Source organism: Oxyura jamaicensis, chromosome 4, assembly GCF_011077185.1.
Source record: "Oxyura jamaicensis isolate SHBP4307 breed ruddy duck chromosome 4, BPBGC_Ojam_1.0, whole genome shotgun sequence".
Classification (NCBI taxonomy): Eukaryota; Metazoa; Chordata; class Aves; order Anseriformes; family Anatidae; genus Oxyura; species Oxyura jamaicensis.
This window is the reverse complement of record NC_048896.1, coordinates 38,039,582-38,059,354: the sequence shown is the minus strand read 5'-3', so window position 1 is coordinate 38,059,354 and position 19,773 is coordinate 38,039,582. Positions and strand designations below refer to the sequence as shown.

At 35.9% G+C, this 19,773-nt stretch overlaps 1 protein-coding gene across 6 annotated transcripts in view; it reads left to right on the top strand.

The window, feature by feature from the left end:
* The window catches only part of FAT1 (FAT atypical cadherin 1), a 113,285-nt gene that overhangs the window by 43,012 nt on the left and 50,500 nt on the right, over window positions 1-19,773 (top strand). For 5 of the 6 annotated variants that reach the window (XR_004750988.1, XM_035326410.1, XM_035326411.1 and 2 more), the window contains exon 4: window positions 18,921-18,982. Coding sequence is in view for 5 of the 6 variants with exons in the window: in XM_035326410.1 (XP_035182301.1) it covers window positions 18,921-18,982 (62 nt within the window). In the remaining variant the exon portion in view is untranslated. Of the gene's footprint in view, window positions 1-13,458; window positions 14,839-18,920; window positions 18,983-19,773 lie in introns of those variants that run through there. The other variant, XM_035326414.1, reaches the window with a different exon arrangement.

Below are 19,773 nucleotides of genomic sequence, written 5' to 3'. Positions count from 1 at the left end.
GTGTAGGAAGAGACTGTGACTTATCTTCAGACAGAGTTTGTAGTTTTCCACATCAGTAGCTTACTGGTGATCTCATTTATGTTAGAAAGAGAGCTTGAAGGAGCCCACACACAAGATGTTGAAGTGATAAAGAACACTTAATAGAAAGCTAATAAAGATTTTCTGTCAAGAGAGTTTCTTACCTGCCTTTATTGTGGCAAACATACTGTAGAAGTAAGTATTGCAGTCTGGAGTACTGCTCAGCTCTGCATTAAAGGGGAAAAACAAATGGAAATAATTAAGTCATTAGATTGTACAATACAAGCACTGCAAATAAAAAAGTCTCCCTCTGATTTACATTCAGCAGAGGGGGAAATGTTGTCTTTGAAGGTGGTTAGAATAGCAGAGATGGGTAAATTCCTTGGTGTCTACTACTGCTACAGTTATAATGCTAGATAGACAAAGATAATAACTGCAAGAGGAGGGAAAGGGAAGAGGTGGGCAGAGGAAAAAACTTGCTGATTTCTGTTGTGTTCCCAGAGTACATTCAAGTAAGTTCAATGAACATTAAATAGCTAGCCCTCATACAAAGTCTTCCATACTATATAGGACACTAGATTTCATGTCATCTAGTGGACAGTATTCTTTCTTTTTTCTACATGTTCAGTTTGAAACTGAATCTCTAGTAGACAGTAACATAGTGATCAAGGTGAGTTTTGAGGTTATCACATTTGTTACTTTTTAAGTCTCTCTTCTGTCTACTAAAAATCAGATCTGTTTAACCTGGATAGGTCTTATTAGGAGTGAAAGCTCTTTCAATAGGACTGCAATGTTAAGGAGCTTAAAGATCACTTTAAAAGATTTCAGTTATTGTTGTAGTTTATAACACAGTGTATTTTATACCCTTCAGTCAATTAAAACAGGACTCCGCTGAAGAGTACATTTGACCAGAATTAGTGAGATCAAATCCTGTCATGTTTGCTTCTGCAAATGTGTTACCCTTGTTGGACCTTGTCAGGCTGTCACACTGTAAGGTATTTGTCAGAGGAAAAGAAACCTTTGCAGGGCCCCAGGTTTCCCTTCCAGCCAAAAAGGAGATAGGTCTGGAATATGAATCAAGCTTTTAACTGTAGGCCATTGTAACATTGAACGTGACAGAGTGAAAGTTAAGCATCTGTTACGTTGGTTACTTTGGTTGGCTCTGCAGCAAAGGACTGGCATTTAGTAATGGCATTTAGTCCAAGTAAAGCAAAGACAAGTGTTTGGGTTCTTAAAATATGTGGTGAGAGCTAAAAATACATTTCAGCTGATACTATGTTATTGTCTCCTCTCTAGGTCAAGGATCCATCTTTTTCTGTCTTTTTGTAGAATTAAACACTGTTGTATCATGGTCTGTGGCTACAACTCCCAGACATTATAGTAATATAGGTTATAAATAGCAATAACCTACATGCAACTTATGCCAAGTAAAGTACTGCTGTCTGTTCTCTTGCATGTAGCTAGTTTATTTCTAGAATTTATTGCCTCTAAAATAGGATGCACGTGTGTATTTGTGCAATAAGCATGATTTTTTTAGGTGGAGAAACTGACATGGACCTTTGTAGGGGATAGTGCGTCTGTCACAGAAAGATTATTTTTATGACAAGAAGTATCAATTTAGCTGATCTGCTGGAAAGAAAGTGCTACTAGCTGAAGTGCTATCTGCATGCTTCTTATAGTGATCAGTTTCTGAGTTTCCAATAGATCTTCATTGACACTTTAAAATATTTTTATTTTTTTTAAGTTATGAAATAACTTCCTTGAAAAGAAGCATTGCTAAGTTTTTCTTTGCATGCAGAAATGCTATTTCACTCTTTGGAACAGGATATATGACACAGTACATTGCATGATATTTATAATCTTTTCAGATACACTTAGCCTTTGGTTAAGGTAAATGAAATACAATTGCCTTTGGGAGTTCCCATCTTATGGAGGGGAAAAAAAAAGCTGCTTTACATGTAAACTAGCTAAGTGTAATAAAAATAGTTGCCATAACATTACTTCCAGGAAAGAGTTAGAGCAAAAACTAATTGCACAACTTTCATAGTCAACCTGAACAGAACTGTAGATGAGTATGTCTACAAGAGCGTAGATTTAGACTGGATATAAGAAGGACATTTTTTCATGGTGAGGCACTGAAGCAGGTTGTGCAGAGAAGCTGTGGATGCCCCATCACTGGAAGTGTTCCAAGTCAGTCTGGATGGGGCTTTGGGAAACCTGTCCCTGCTCTTGTTAGAGAGTTGGGAGTGGATAATATCTCAGAATCACTTCCAATCCAGACTATTCTATGAAACTATGTAAAGTCCAAGTAAGTACTTTATATCTACTTAACTTCTTGCAAAATAGCTTATAATTAACTATGAAAGGTATTGGGAAGGAGTTAGAATTAGCAGAAATTGATAGCTATTCAGAACACATCCTGGGACTACTGTGCTTTATCTTACCACTTATAACTGGAGCTATTGTGCTGAGGGTCAGGAAAGATTTGTGCTTTTAACAACATTCACGTAATTTTCTAAAGCAAAGGATTATGTCAGAGTAAACATTTTCTGTTTTTTTGTGCTTCAGAACTCAGTCTGTGTCTTTTCTATTATACGTAGCAGAAAAAAAATAGTAATATTTTATTTACTGTGGGTGTGGCTCATCTGCTTGTAGGGTTTTTTTCTTTTTACATTTTGTAATTGCCTTCTAAGAAGGTCAAAGATTTTGAAACTTAATTATTGAAATACTCTTTAGTTGCTAAGTTTCATTTTTAGTGATAGAGAGTTCTATCATAGTACTGTTCTGCTTATATGACAGTAAATATCTTATAAGGAACATAAATAAGCTGCCAGAGTGCTCATCAGAAAACATGTCTTTTTCCTAGCTGTTTTATTCATAATCTGCTGCTATAGGTAAATTTCAGATACTACACCATTCAAATGGCAAACGCCTTTAAGAGTTCTTAGGTTCCTTGTGCACAGGTAAAGTTTGATGACTATCCATCCTACCTACCTACAAGTACAGGTGGTATCTTTTGGATACATTTGGGTACGTTTTGTCTGAGAAAGCAACAAATTGAGGAAAAAATGTTTGTGTTAGGGAATGAGTAATAAGCTGTTTCACTTAAGCTGTTGATTCAATTTCAGTCTCTTGTGGGAATAAAATATTTTACATCTCAATGAAATCTTCCTCTCCTACAACAAGATCTCTTACTTTAATAAACATGTCTGTTCATCTTCTACTTTTTTGAAGAACTGTACTCACATACCCAAAGTAAGCAGAGGAAAATGTGTAACATCCTTAATTTGAGTCTGTCAGCTCAGCGGGTGTTTTATTATCAATTTATTCATTAATATATGCAAATTCTGTCAGGGGTAGTATGTTGACTTCAGACTAAACGGAATGCTTATGTAGTATGTATTTTACATCTGCATATTTTTTTGTGTTAGATGTGGATGTTAAAAACTTGTTATTGGAAACTCTTTTCTTCAAAAAACTACTTAAAAATCTGTATTGGTTCCTCTGATAAACCTTACTTTGTTTTGTAGACGAGTCTCTTAGTGGTCTGGAAAACAGAGATCATACTTTATAGCATTTCGGCTATATGCAGTGAATCACATCCATGGTTTTTGTAAAATATTCAATGCAAGCATTGAATATTTTTATTTTGACATGAGCACAATTGCACTGGACAAATTTATGCTTTTGTTCCATCTATTATTCCTTCATATTATAATATCTTGATTTGCTTTATTGCTTTTGATGAAGAATGTTTGAAGCATGATGGTTAACATGCAGTAGTTCTTAGAAAGTGGAACAGGTATTTAGTATGGCATCTACAAATAATAGCTGATAATATTGTATACAAGTGTATATTTATAAGCTGTTTATGAATTATGTAGTTGCTAGTCTATATTGGATTAATCATTCAGAAATGGATCTATTAATGCCAATTCAAGAGAGTTATTGTATTCATTTTACTAAGAGCTTTCAATCAAAGCATGTAATTTCATTTCTATTTGAGAAATGAGAGGAGCATGAATTAGATGATTTTTGCTGTTGTACCTGGCAGGAATTGTAATGGTAGTAGGCAAGCCAGCTCCCCATTGTAAAATGTATACTTATAGTTCCTCAGTGTGACATCATAGTGGACTGGAATGGAATTCTTGTTCTGTCCTTGCTTCTTGTGTTTTGTAGTTTTATTTTTATTCTTCCTTGTGAGGCAGTCCCAAGGACAAATACAGGCTGGGTGAAGAATGGATTGAGAGCAGCCCAGATGAGAAGTACTGGGGATATTGGTTGATGGGAAGCTTAACTTGAGCCATCAATGTGTGCTTGCAGCCCCAAAAGCCAACTGTATCCTGGGCTGCATCAAAAGCAGCGTGGCCAGCAGGGCAAGTGCCCCTCCGCTCTGCACCTGTGAGACCAATATAAGAAGGACATGGACATATTTGAATGAGTCTAGAGGAGGGCAACAAGGATGATAAAGGGGCTGGAGTTCTTCTGCTGGGAGAGAAGACTGGGAGTCTGGTGAGACCTTATAGCAGCCTTTCAGTACCTAAAGGGTGCCTACAGGAAAGCTGGAGAGGGACGCTTTGTCTGGGAGTATAGTGATAGGACATGGGGGAATAGCTTTAAACTAAAAGAGGGGAGATTTGGATTAGATATTGGGAAGAAATTATTTTCTCAGAGAGTGGTGAGGCACTGGCACAGGCTGCCCAGAGAAGCTGTGGATACCCCATTCCTGGAGGTGTTCAAGACCAGATTGGATGGGGCTTTGGGCAGCCTGGTCTGGTGGGAGGTGTCCCTGCCCATGGCAGGTGGTTGGGACTGAGTGGATTTTCAGGTCCCTTCCAACCCAAACCATTGTAGGATTCTGTGATTGCAAACTTGAAGAAGGGTATTCAGCTTTAACTGACAAACAATAGTTCAACAAATTCAAACACAAAGCATGGATATGTAAGAGCTAAAAACATCCTTAATTGCTGCAGAGCTAGAGCTATGAAACTGAACTCTCCAAACAAAGGCAGCTAACTGAACTGTAGGCCTTACTCTTATCATTTTCACACAGACAGTATTGTTTTGCCATGTCATTATTTTAAAAGATAGCTACTTCTCAGTGATAAAGGCTTCATCTAAATAGTGTGTCAAAGATTGCTGAGATGAGGTATCTGAAAGAAGCCTGTACTGCTTTCTCGTAAGTGGCAGGATATACAATGGAATGGCAAAGACTCCATTTGCAAAGCTAAAAGAGTTCCAGCTCTCCTTAGTATTACTGAACAAAAGATTGGATCCTAATCAGATATCCATATATATAGGATGAAGGAAGACCCTTGCACACTCTTTTTGATTACCTTGTCCATGTATTCAGCCCAGAAATAATTTCTCATCCTGTGAAATAAGGTTTGGAGGGTTTTTTTTTTTGCCAAATTGATTTGCTTACTTCCACTCCCCTAGGACTTCTACTACATTTATTGTACTGACTAGATTTGGCTTGGGGAAAGAATCAGGGTTGGGTAGTAAATAACATTTTCTCCAGAAACCATCTCTCAGTTCAGAAATTGAAAACAATAATAGCAAATGAGGCAGGGAGCTACTTGATGTTGCTTCATATAAGAATTTTGAGTCAGACATGCAGAAATGCTGAGTGCAAAAGCATAGCTTCATGCCTTGATACGAGAGTTGGTGCATAGATTCAAAAATGAGACTGGGATGCATAACCTGAGTAGGAAATTAACAAAATTATTTTTGAGTGCTCACTACCCAGTACTTCAGTTTTGCAGGTATAAAATAGGAATAATTGCACTACCTAATTGCACTGGAGTGTTGTGAAGGCATTCATATTTATGAAGCACTTCAAGTAGTATTATGAGAATTCCATGGTCATTCCTTTGTAATTAGTAATCTGGTGGTGTAAGAGTTAGACCATTTAGATAAGGCCTCCCTTATCCAGGAATTCCAACAGAAACATTGCGTAATTACCCATTTTGGAACACACTATGTCCTGTGCTCTGAACGAGGCCTGAGTCTGTGTATCTTAACACACACTTACCAGAAAGTCAACTTCAGATGACTTTGCAGTCTTGACTCTGGAATTTCCAAGCTGAGTGCCTAAAACTCAAGATTAGTGTTTTGTATAGGATTTACTATTATTTGATTCAACTTCTGATCACATTTTCTTTTTATGTTCTTTTTTAGTATCTAAAATTTTTGAAAGTACTTACACTAAAGTGATTCTGCAGTAGTTTACAATTGTGGCTGTTTGTTTCCTAAATTATACCACACCTCAAATATACATTATGAAGTTAACAACAACCTTCAAGCTGAGTTAAAAACATTTTTGCATATACAATCCTATCATATAATGCTTTTTTAATATAAAAAGTTTGTTCTATCAAATGGGGATAAAAGATTTGGTAGCACGTAGTCTATGGATCTTGCTCTCTGCTTATTAGTTAGTGTCTAGTAAACATTACAGCTTTGAATTTATGAAATTATAGTAGCTCATGGGGAAATCATCTGCCTCACATGTTTATAACAATTTACACTGTTTGTACCTTTAAAGCAGTATCTCATGTGTGTGTATTTGATTTGGAGACTGAGTGAAGTGAAATAGGAAATGGGTACAGCTGCAAACAACTTCCATGGGTTTCCGATAACGCTGGAGAATTACTCAGTGAGGAAATGAAGGGGCAGTGACCACACAATAGTATACACTTCATTTTGACAAAGGAAATCTTTGTTGTTTAACTACGTGTGGTTTTTAATCCCAATTGAGCTAATAGTTTAGAACTCAAATAAAACAAGCACTACTACATTACACACAAATGTGATTTACAGTCAAATAAAAACCCCAAACACTGAAATTATTTTTCTTGCTACTTTAGCTTGACAATAAATGACATGCTCCATTATTGTTCATTCATGTCCTGCAGCTCAATGCGTGTGTAACAATGATTATGTGCCCAACTATTTGTCCATCACGTGCAGAGAAAATAAAGCATTTCATTATATTGACTGTAGAAGAGATTTTTTTCCTTCACCTTTATTGAATATGTGAACAGAACTAACCCAAATGTTTGTTAAACTACTTCTGCAACTAGAGAGGATTATATGAGTAGCCAAAAGTTTATATAGACATACTTTTTTTCCTTTTTTTTTTTTTTTATTTTTGAGCCTGGGAAAACAAGTTTATATCTGTGAAATTATTAATAACATCTTCACAGTCACTATACAATTTTTAAAGATTTAACATTTAAAAAGATGGAAAATATGTGTTATAGATAGTTTTTTATTACTATTTGCAAGCACTTATGTAGAGATCACTTCTTTTAAAATGTTAGATGATGGTGTTAGGGCTTTTAAAATTAATATTCTGTTATATCTTTAGAAAACTGAGCTGGGAAGAGCAAAAGGGGGAGCAAACTAGCAGTTCAGCAGTCCTTCCCCTCCCTCTTTCTGTCCTGGAACCACATAAAGCCTTCAGGTCATACTCTGTATGATCTATGTAATGAAGTGGGAATTTAAAAGAAACTGATACTTTCTTTCCATTATTCACCTTTACCATACCATGTCGCAGACATGGTGATGGAGACATAGTTACTGTATAACTGATTTTTATATAACTCCATTTTGAGATGGAATGTAGGAAATTACAATTCTGGCCAGGGAAGAGTTTTTGGTGAGACAGTGTTATGAGCCACTTGCATAGTACCACCGCATATACCACAGCATAATGGCTTGCAGAGGTATGAGTCTTTCCATGACAGGCTCTCTGAGTAGGATAACTGTAATGAAGTTTGTATATCTAAAAACACTGCTACATTAGTATTGCTTTTCTATTAAGAGATGTTTATTCATTCAGAAGTAGTGCCCGTATCAACAAAATGGCTTGATTTTTTGAATAATGAAAATAAAAGATCAAAACTGGAGTGATTATAATTTATTTTAGCTAAAAAAATTCACAGGAGTCAGTCACAAGCTAAGTGAGCTAAAGAATTTCTCTCCAAATTTTGAACCAAGACATTTGACAGCAGTTTGTAATCATCTCTGTCATGAGTGTTGCGTGGAGGACTTTACATATGGTCCGGTTGCAAAATCAGTTCCTTTTAAATCTGTAGGTCAAAGGCATTTCAGGCTTGTCATGGTTGTATTCTGTCTTGTAAATACAGAAAATAACATGCAATTACAAGAAAAAGAAGAAAGAAAGAGCAACAGCTTTGTATAAATCACTCAGAAATAACTCACTCAGAAATAACTCACTCAGAAACAGATATTTTGGGAGTTGGTTGTATAGATAGGTACTGCCCTCAAACAATAGCCTGTAATGGTGTAATAACAGTAGTGTTCTTAGTGTCCTTTGAACAATTTCCTAGGTAATTTTGTAAATTCATATATTATCCCCAACCCCTTCTTAACGTCAATGGGGAGAAGATAATGAGGAGGATTATATCTCACAGGATTGTTATATTGTTGCCTGAACTTTGCTTTCATTTGAAAGATTTAAATGAGTAGTCAAAGAAAATTCCAAGAAGGTTATTTGTAGGCTGCCTAAAACCCTGAAATATCTCAACATGATAATTTGTGCCTCATTTATCCATATACTCACAATATTGGAATTGGATGAAAGCATCTCAAAAAAAATTAATTAGAATGATTGATTATTGATAGTGTTAGAACGTATGGTGTTACTACCAGCATGCTACTCATAGTTCTTGCCTTGGTTCCTTCAGAAGATAAGCTTCTGCTTCCAGTGTTAGTTCTGTGATAAATGATTGAAAAGCCTCTGCCAAATCTCATTTTCAAATCTTCCTTTGCAAGTTGTTCAAAAGCTATTTGTATTTTTACCAATAGAAAGATAGTTCTGTTTGTTCCTTTCTTAAGGAGACACATTCTTGAACTCGCCTACATTTAAAAATGTAGAAGACTGTAATTTTAAAATTTGATTTCCACTTCCACAGTTGACAAAGCAAGACCAGCCATCTTTTGCAGCTGAAGAGCTTTCTTAAGGAAATCCTTGTGATTTGATTTAGTGAAAAACAAAAAATGAAATAAATAAACCATATAGATAAAATTAATAAGTGTCCATGGATAGAGGTTCAGAAGGTGAATTTTGCCCTTCTGTAACCCATATTTTCAAAATTTTAAAGGACTGGATTTTGTCCATAACAGTCAGTCAGTTAGTGTCATATCCTTTCTGTGTAAGTCATTTAAGTAAATATTATTTTTCACGTTTCTATGTTTTAAAACATAATATTAGCAGCATAAAACATTGTGACCTTTACAGATCATTTATATTTTATTAATTAATATTTCAATTTAATTAAAGTTAACAAGCTATATTATGTGTGTCTTCTTACCCCCTCTGTGCTTTTGTTGTTGTTTGTGACGGTGTCAATTACTAATAAAGTGTTGTCATGGAAATCTGAGCTACATCTAAGTATCAAAAAGTTCTGATTTGTGCTGGCAATATTTTATGGTCTTGCACATTCAGGTCCAGTGGGTGGTCTCATTTGTGTAAATATAGTCTTAGATGCACCACGATAATTGAGATCAAAACCCACCCTTTAATGTTTTGTTTCCATGGTTGTTATAGTAAGAGAGACCACATAGGAAACTAGTACTTCTGTTCCATTTTCTGGCATCCCATAGGGTTATTTGGAAACTACTTTCCCAAAAGGCACTTCTTCATACAATAAATGCTTTTAACTAGACATTTTAATTTCCTCTTTAATACGGAACACGCCAGTATAATTTTTCAGAAAATTATAAACAACAGTTCTCATGGTTTGAAAAAAAAAAAAAAATCTTGTAGGACTAAACTTTACTCTTCCTTCTACTATATACTTTACTGTTTGGAGAATTTATTAAATATCAAAAAGAGTTCAATACTTCGTCATGTTACTAAGTTGTTCTCAACCAAAGCTGTCATGATGTACATGCTATAATTGCACCAAAACAGACACTGGTATCTATCTTAGTAAAAATAGTTGAATTACACAAGAGCAAGTTTGATGTCAAGGCGATAGCCAACATGGAAACTTGCTCCAGTATTTTCTTTGAAGTCATGTATTCTTAATTAGCTGTAATAACTTTTAAAATCTCTCCATTAAATTTTAGGTTTGAGTAGCAAGATGTAGTTGAAATGCATAAAGGCTCTGATTTTATGGTTGTTAATATGCACCTGTAACTCCAAATCTGTTTGTTGATGAATATGTTAAATTAACTCAATGCAAAAAGTCGTGATTAAACTATGTTTAATTTCAGAGACAGTATTTACCAACTGTTAATAGCTTTACCAGCAGACTGAAGTCCAAAGAGTTTTTTTTTTTCCTTTTTTTTTCTTTTTTTTTTTTAAATGAATTTGCTACTTCCTGGCAACATACATAATCCATGTGTATGTTTCAGTGGTATTATGGGAGATTAATTATTAAATTGTAAGACTGACAGAGGAGGTGGCCTCAAAACTCATCTCACTCCTTTTATAATTGTTTTCCAATATTTCTCTCAAATAATTTTGACTTTTTAAAGCATAACTCAGCAATAGCTACAGTGAGCTAAAAACTTAATTTCCTTGCTCAGGGGAAAAAAAAAAAAAAAAAAAAAAGCCAAGTTTGGAAAGGAGCACAGGGTTTCTTTGTTCAAACACTACAAGTGCAGCAAGATTATTTTAGGCTTGAAAAGGTTGTTCAAGGTGTTGTGAGATTTTATAGCAATAATTCTGCACTTACTTATTGAAGATAGTGTGTCTCAAAACGAGGGAATAAAGGAGAGTGATGAAAATAAGGTTGGAAAGAGTTAATTACTCTAGGAATTTGGGCTTTGAATGGGTGTGACATCACTGTACCAGATAGGGCTGATGGCAAGAGTATTTTTGCAAGGTCAGCAAAGAGATAACAAACTTACAGTTTTCTGTTGATAATAAGAGCGAAGTTGATTCTATGGGAAATTTGTCATCACTGTTACTAGCTTCCTTTCAATAATCACATTTAGGTTTGGATTTTTTTCACTCAAATTTATTTTAAACAATTTTTACAATTTTTATAATTTATTAAGTAGGGTGTGTGGGTGTGGGTGTGTGTTTTACCTTATACTGCTTATGACTTCCAATTCTTTCTTTTTAATCTTCTCAAGTACAAGAGAAACAACCTAACAAAAGAATACGATTGCCAGTAACAGTGGCTACTTACTAAATGCTCTCAAGTATTCAGAATGATGGATCTTAGACTTAGGTTAGTTTTTCCAGTGTAGCTATTGCGTGTGGGGGAGGGTATATGGGGGAGGAGGAAGTGGTGTGATTATTTATATAATTATATTATTCCCCAAACAGTTTTACTAGTTAAAATAAATAAATAAATATTGCAGAAGTAGGTTTACCATTGTCTTAATAAATAAAGACTGAACATAAAGCAGTCTGTGACTAATTGCAAAGCTTCAAGGTTAATGTTATAGGATATGTTTTGAACAGTTTCCTATAATTATATGCTTACTAAGCACAGATTTTATACTTCAGCTGAAGTATAGCTCAAATTCCACAATGTTTGTTGGATTAAATGACTTGGTGATTTACGTAAATTGTTTCTTTTCTCTGTATACCATATGTTAATAATCTTTGGTGGGTTGCTTGTCTTTGTTCTCTGCTTGCAGTCACTAAAATGATTAATGAGCACTCTGATCAGCAAATTCCAGGTCTTTGTATCTGGATGCTGTTAAAATAGTTGAGGGAAGTGATTCTTAATAAGTGCAAGGTGCCCATAGGAAGTTATACTTTGTAGTTGTACCTTTGAGTAATTAAATTGCCTGGCTACTGATTAACTTGAAATGTTGCCAAAGATTTAAGTAACTTACTTTTTGACCCTATATACAAAGCTTGCAGTCCCTCCTAGTAACATGTAACAAACTTATAAACACTGATATAGTTGTACCTCAATAAATGGCTAATGTGCTGACACAAGCAAGCCCCTGTGGTCTAGGCTAGTCATCCCTTATTTAATGCAGTCCTGGGTTGGGTGGAACCAAGATCTCAGTTATTCATTACATTTCTTTTCATAGAGTACCGTTCAAATGGCAAGACATTTATTCAACTGGGATAAGTGTGACAAAATTATTTTTGTGTATGACATCTAGAGTATATGCATCAGCATCTGAAATAGGAAATAAGGAACTGCCTAAATAAAAGAAGGAGATCTACAAAGCCAATGAAGTCTGGACTCCTGTGAAGCATTTTAGCCCTTTAAATCTCAACTTGACCTTGCTGCATGTGCTCTGGGAATGGCTGCTGGCTTTTGCCTCAGCAGCTGCAGGTGGGAAGTGGAAGACAGAAAACCAGCTAAATGCTGAAAGACTGTGCTGGTTGAGTGCAAGCATGCTATACTTAACAGAAAGGGAAAACTGATTTCAGCACGGTATACAACAGTAGCATCTCTGTTTTAATCTTTCTAAAGCTAGCTCTTTATAGGGTGGTGAAACCCTTTTCTGTATAATAATCAAACCATGCATGAATCAGGGTCATACATAAAATGGAAAACTATTCCTCAAGCCTACAAGGTAGATTTAAACTCCCTAGAAAAGTCTGCTAAGCACCAGAGTAGAAAGAGAAACCTGGGCTTTCAGCCTTAAATTGGACTAATTTTTATACTTATCAGTCTTTTGTTAAAATAATATAAATTATTACTTTTAAATGCTTCACTTGAGCAGAAAAGGCATTTCTAACCATTTAGTACTTTTAAATGGTATGGCTAGTTTCTTTGGGAACTGTATGCTTATAATCATATTTTCAGTACTTGAAAATTATTGGTGACAGTTTTGTCAGTGGTTTTATTGAGAGCTGTTAAGGCGCTTAGGTCAAGGAAGAGTTTGAAAAGCAAGTCAAATTGCTAAGGAACAATCTTCAGGGCTATGTAATAAAAAAAGTACCATTTCTTCATGGTATGCTCTCTCTAGTATGATAGTTGATTAAGTTTTTTTTTTTTTTTTTTTCAGCTCAGCAGCCTGCATTCATAGCGATATGTTACTAAGTCTCACTGTCTAGCTTGAAATCATCTATATATGACTGGTGAGACATGGACTTTATATTTTATCAGCTGCAAAGCTGAAATCTGATCTAAAATCCCTCTGCTATTGCTTTCCATTGACTTATTTTTATTAACCTGTTTATTTACTTTGGTTGTAAAGCAATGTTTGGCTTACATAGAAGACAAGGTTTGACTATAGTCTTGCCAAAACTATATCTGAACATAGTAACAATAAAGAATTCCTTTAGAAGGAAGTATGAACCTTTTCTGATGGTCACTGTAAAATAAATTAAGTGCAAATTATAATTAACTTGAAATAAGTTGAAAGAAAGAAGACGGGACAAAAAGAACATGTAAAAACAAAAACAACAACAACAAAAACTTGTTTTTCCATGGCCATGATGAAACAATCATGGATTATTAATCATTTTATCAATTCTTTCAGTAAATGTTCAAATACCAAAAGCAGTTCCAAACATCCTAAGGGATCTTCCTGGCAGTGAGACTTGAGGTTCAGTGTATTTACTTGTCAGAGAAGCCTAGGATGTGGCTTGATCACACTGAGTACTTTCATGAGGAGAAAACTACTGATCCCATACCCAAGACCACAACAGCTTCTTTGTTTCTTGAAGAGATGTAATTGGTCATCGCTGTACAGAGAATGTATCCTGTAATTGACCCAGTATGTTAGGGTTGTATTATGTAGTAGTCAAAACTAGGTTATCATTAGAGCCACGTGTAAATTTAAAATCTATACTTAAACTCTGACACTGATCGATATTTTTAGACACTGTAAAGAAAATTCCAAGATAATAGTTTTTAATATGCATTAGTAATTTACCATTTTGGAACTCAAACAGGGGGGAATGGAAGTGTAAATAATTACAAATAACCTGATCTAAAGCTTTAAATTGAATTGTACTAAAGCAGTCTAGAAAAAAAACATTTCTGCAGACTGGTTATGGTTTGCATTCAGCAGGGAAGACAAAAATCTCGCCAACAAAATGTAACTAAAATTGTGACTACCCTTATCAGATCTAATTCCAGTGTTTTGTATCTGTTGTTGTTGTTGATAAAAATGTTATATCTGCTTTCCATTTCCTTAAACCTTCAGTGCCAATGCATTCAAAGATCAGAGAAGCTGTATTTGAGCTGTAGTGTACAAAAATAAATACCATTACACTGCATTCAAACAAAATCTATCAGCTCCAACTCACTGGAAGCAGCTAGCAGACTTTGGCACCTGCTTTAGTCTTTTGGATTTGGGGGTTTGGGCTATTAGCCTTGGCTAATAGCCAAACTCCCACCCAGCTGTTTCCTCCCATGGGATGCAGGAGAAACTAGGAAAACCAGAATCAAAGAAGGCTCATTCATTATGATAAAGACAGGGGATTGCTTACTGCCTGCCATCACTCCTAGGCTGACTCAACTTGAGGGAAATTAACTTCATTCATTCTCAATCAAAATAGATCCCAATAGAACCACTGAGATGATCCATGTGGCTAATAGAGTGGTGTTACTGTTCTTAGCAAGGTGCCTACCTACTGTCCTAGCATTTTTTTAAAAGAGTTTGCCATTTTGGTATTGATTGGAAGTTGTTGTTGAGGTGTTATTTTTCAGATATGGGACTGAGATGCAGAGGTAATGGGATGTAACTAGGCACTGAGATGAAAACGTGGGATAAAATCCTACTAATGTCAGCTCCCTTGTGCTATTGTTTTTGTAGCAGTTTTCTTTATACTTATGCAATTCAATGCTGTACTTGCATTTTTGTCCGCTTAATATTGTTTAAAATGAACAACTGAAATAAATTGTATTTGGATACAGTTGTAACTGTTTCGATTTTGCAGTAGACCTCAAATAGTAGATATCCCCCGAATGTAAACTCTAAGGAGGAAGGAAGGGGGAACAATACAATTGTTTGTTACCTGGTGTGGGGTTCTTTGTTGTGGTTGTTTTTCTCAAGGATGTTTACAGTTAGTTTCAATTCATTACATTCAAGTACTTCTCCAGCTAGTGAGGTATAACAGCTGTGGTTTTATCGAAAGACTCTAAATTATACAGCTGCTGTTATGAAAATGTTACTGATGAGGTGAGTTTTGAAACATTACTGAATGCAAAGATTGAACTAATTTTCTAAAGGTACCATTTGCGCATCATTAGCTTAGAAATGTTTGTTATAAACTTGTGTTTTTCCAAGGATGCTTGACCTATCTTGACTTACTGTGCACTGATTCCCTGGTGGAATAATAGTGATGGAAATTGCTGGAGCTGATAGTTCCTGTTGTGTTGGTGGGGCGGGGGGCGTGGACAAGAGGGAAGAAGAAGTGTGCAATAAGAGGGCGCAGAAGGAAAACAGGAAAATAGGACTGCAAAACAATGCTCTGTGAGTCAGTTTTGCTTCAAAGAGGAATGCTTTGTCACAGTGCTCTTTCAAACACACTGTCATTTCTCTCATTCAGCAGTGAACAGATTCTCGATACCATGTAGTAAGGATCTCCAAAGTGATTATGTTACATACTTCTTCAGAAATTAATTAAAAATCATCTTTCATTGTCAGTTCTGTGCTTTGCAGCATTGGTAGCTAGGTAGCCAGGGCTCATCACAACCCCAGACTAGCAGCAGAAGAGTAAAACATTTGCTCTAATACAAATACACTGCTGTGAGTTTAAGGACAGTGGTTCGGCTTTCCTGTTATGGTGCTTTCTTTCATGTATTTAAGACAAGTATTTAAAAATATTTTATTAGAATTGAGAAGCATCACCATAGATGGAAGATGCAGGAGTTGGCTTAGCTAGAGGTTTGCAGCAGTTTTGGCAACAGAGGCAGCTGATCAGACAATGACGAATACAGTCTAGTGAAAGTGCGGTGCGAGTTTCATAGAACTAGCATGATGGGGACAAGGATAGGTTTGCTGGATATTTGTTGGACGGGAGAATAGGGACAGAGTTAGGCTGGAATTGGGGGCCATTTAATGGTCAGGTGGGGATTTAGTATATGCAGAAGTGTGGATATTCATTTATGTGTGTAAAGGGAGGGCAATGAGATCTCCAAACTGTTACAGGAAAGAGGGGGAACTCAGTCTAAAAAATTTGAGAATGTAAACTCTCAGTAGAAAGAGCATACTGTTGGCTCCTGTCATGGGGAACTGACTTGCATTAAGTCGAAAGACAAACCTTTTATAATGTTAAGCTGTTGTGAAACAAACTTCACTCAAGCTAAAGTTTCACTTAGGAAAGTGGCTAGCAGTAAAGGGTTAAATGCAAAGAATGTCATGCATGTGTATGTGATTCTAAATCCAGAAGTGTTACATTTCCTTTGTTGGCACTAGTTTCTGCTGAATTTACAGGATATATATGGTGAAGACTAAGTCCTTCTGTTAATGGTCTGAAGTGTTTTAACAGCAGTGTGGCATGCTTGGTTGAAAAGGCTGGAAGATTTAACAGATCAAAGCATGATACGTCTTGTTCATACTGGATACTTACCTGTTTCTTTAACAAACTACTGTATGTAAAATAGTGGAACAAGATGGAATTCTTTTTTGGAGTACTTGCAGCAAAAGGTTTTTTTTTTTTTCCAAAGTATTAGGTGGCATTTATTAGCAGTGGTTCCAGTCCTTATGGCTCCCCTGGGGAAAAAGTGGGTAGGAAACTGCTGAAAGGTGCCATCTTTCTGCTCTCATGTGTGCGCAGTTCTCTACTTGCTGCTGCCATGAGAGATGGAATCTAATATTGTGCAGAGGGCGCAGACCGGTGGGAAGTGTATTCAGAAAAACACAAGCATAATGACTTATTTCTGCTGGAATTACTTTATTCCCCCCCACACACCCCTCCCCCCCAGGTATTCAATAGCTAACTCTTTGAGTGGCTGTGCTGAAATTTACCATTCTCTCTTTCAACTCTAGTGAGTCTCAGGATTAATGCTTCATGGGAGGGCTTGTGATGGCTTTCTCCAAAGGTATTTGATGGAAGGGAGTGGTTTGGAGAGCCTGGGTTTCTTGCAGTCACCTACAAGTCCCTTTGCTCAATGGAAGTAGATGAGGCATCTGCTTGGCCATTTGTTCATTTCCAATTAATGGTTCTGTGCAGTTCCCCATAGAGCCTGTGAAAAAGAAGTGGTGTGGTTTGGCCAGCCTCAGCCAGGAAATTAGGAGAAAGCTTTGTTTAGAGTATGTGACAGTAAATATTTCCAGTTGTCATTGTTCACAGCTCTGTGATCTCTGTGGGAAGATGTTACCCCAAGGATGTTAATACTTTGACACATACTTTCCTCCTTTCCTCCCTCCCTCCTAAATTCATAGTACTACCACAACAGTTCCCCCCCCCCTTTTTTTTTCATTCACACTTTCCTTGGAATTAAGGGCAATTATTTCATAACACTGAAAATAGATATCTCAAGGATAGCATACGAATCTTCTATGTGTTGCAAAAGTATAAAAAGATGAAGTAGAAGATGATAGAAATTTGTTCAGAATACTAGCTGTATGATGGATTTGATAAAATGGCAAGTCAAATTGCTTGAAAAACAGGGGGCAGATACGACCATAATTGAAATGGTTGTTATTTGAACTATTTTTTGAAGAACAGTTGGAAGTTTGACAGCTGTAATATTGTCTTATATGTTTTGTTCATATTATTTAGTACAGGCTGTCTATTTTGTTGGAATATGTAGACTACAATTCTGTTTTGACATAAGCATTGGATGGCTATGCACAGATGGTGTACAATTCTGTTTCTGTTGGCCTTTCTTTTTTAAGTGAAATTGAAATCTTTATTGATGTTGCTGTTCTTAATTATATGCTCAGTTTTTATCAACTGTGAGACAACTGCTTGAGTCGGGCAGAACTAGTGTTGCACCTGAGCTAATCAGCATGTTTTTTCTGGGAACTGAACCCAAGTAGTGGTGTTAGCTCGGTTTCTTTGCCACACAAAAGCCATTAAACTGTTTGCAGGTACAAGTTGGCCCTACAAACTGCCATCACTGTGTTCACTTGGCACTTAGCCTGAGCTAGTAAATCCCAGCTTGGCTTTGCACAGAGCTCTGTCTTGTATATTTGCATACCTGGCACATTTAACCCACACCATGGGCAAGCCATTCAGCTATAACTGAAAGTTGACTGAGTTTACTTTTCATGAAACTCAATAGCTAAAATTTTGAGCCTGCTATTAGGGAGAATTATAAAGTTAAGTTCCTTTTGTATTTAGATTTTGTTTTTCACCCTGAATTCTTTGACTTTCCTCATTTAAAGCAAAACTTATCATACCTTCCTAATACTGCATCCAATTTGTATCAAATTCTTGCAATAATATCTAACATCTTGCACCAAAAACTCATCCTCCTGTGTTACTGTCAGCAGCAATGCTGTTTGAGTCTTCAACTTTGCTAAATCAAGCCATCAGATGTGTCCACATGCACACATACTCAAATTGCTGTTTCCCACTATTAGTGCACCTCTTCAGGTCATCCTTATTCTGTTAATATTGCTAAAAATAAATACAAGTAGATGTTTCCACTGAAGTGATTATTCAAATTATTTATGTAGTATGTGTAATCATTCTTTGAATAAGGTATATGAGCACCCTTTGAAAAAAGACTTATTGTGAGCAAACTACATAAATTACTGCTGTCAGAAACAAGACGTGCATGGATGGGGCGGAAAGTAGAACTGCATCTGTTGTCTTAAGGACTACTACAGCTTAGTTTTCAGATAACAAAGAATATTTTCACAACCCTTAAGGACTGGAAACCCCTCAACCATTCCTTTAATGAAAGCTAAGTGCTGCAAAAATAGAAGAGACCACCAAAGAAGAAATTGAGATTGGGTATATCGGTGACTACAGGTTTAACATAACCCCCATCCAGATTATTTTGTTGGAGGATTTGATGAATTATTCTTTTATGTTACAGGTCTAATTACAACCACATCTAGAAAACTAGATCGAGAGCAGCAGGGAGAACACATACTGGAGGTAAATGATTTCTTTCATTCTCTGAAAAACAGTGATTAGAAGTTAATTATTCTTTTACAGAAAGTTAAGTATGCCATACTTGATTACCATATGAAGAACTTAGAGAACTGGCTTTCAGAAGTAATTTGTTTCTGTGTTCATTAATTATATTGCAATGCACAAAGCTATGCATTAAAACAGTGTGTTGAGACTTTTTATTAAGAATTAAGATACAAATAAAGGCTATTTTTTTGTTTTTATATCAGTAAGCCAAGATTTTATTTCAAACAGTACAAAGACATGATTGTCGTAAAGAGCACTGCGATTCTTTTTTCTCCTCTATTGAAGCAGTCAGTATTACACTACTGAATGTAGACCTCTGAAAGACACACACATTTGTTTTCTTTTTCTCAACATTGAGAATACAAACAGATTAAGTAGACATTTTTTTCTGTAGAATTTATTCATCAGTCACTTAAGTAGATCTGTTGACAATGTGCATGACAGATTCTAAGAAGATGACATTTGTGACATAATTGTTTTATTTAGCTACTTTTGATTGATCATTTGGAATTTATACAATAGATACTCTCCTTCTCTGTCAAAGAACTTGGAAGGAAATGTAGACAACTGTGACTTTGCCAGTTTCCTATTGCTGTCATGTAATGTGATGGCATTGCCCTTCACCAACAACTTAATATTCACAGTGATATTTAGATTGTACCTAAGATCTGGAACCATTATTACACACTCCTTCTGGATGATAGGTAAAGGACTGCAATATGAGAGTCATCAAAACTAGCTTTAAAACT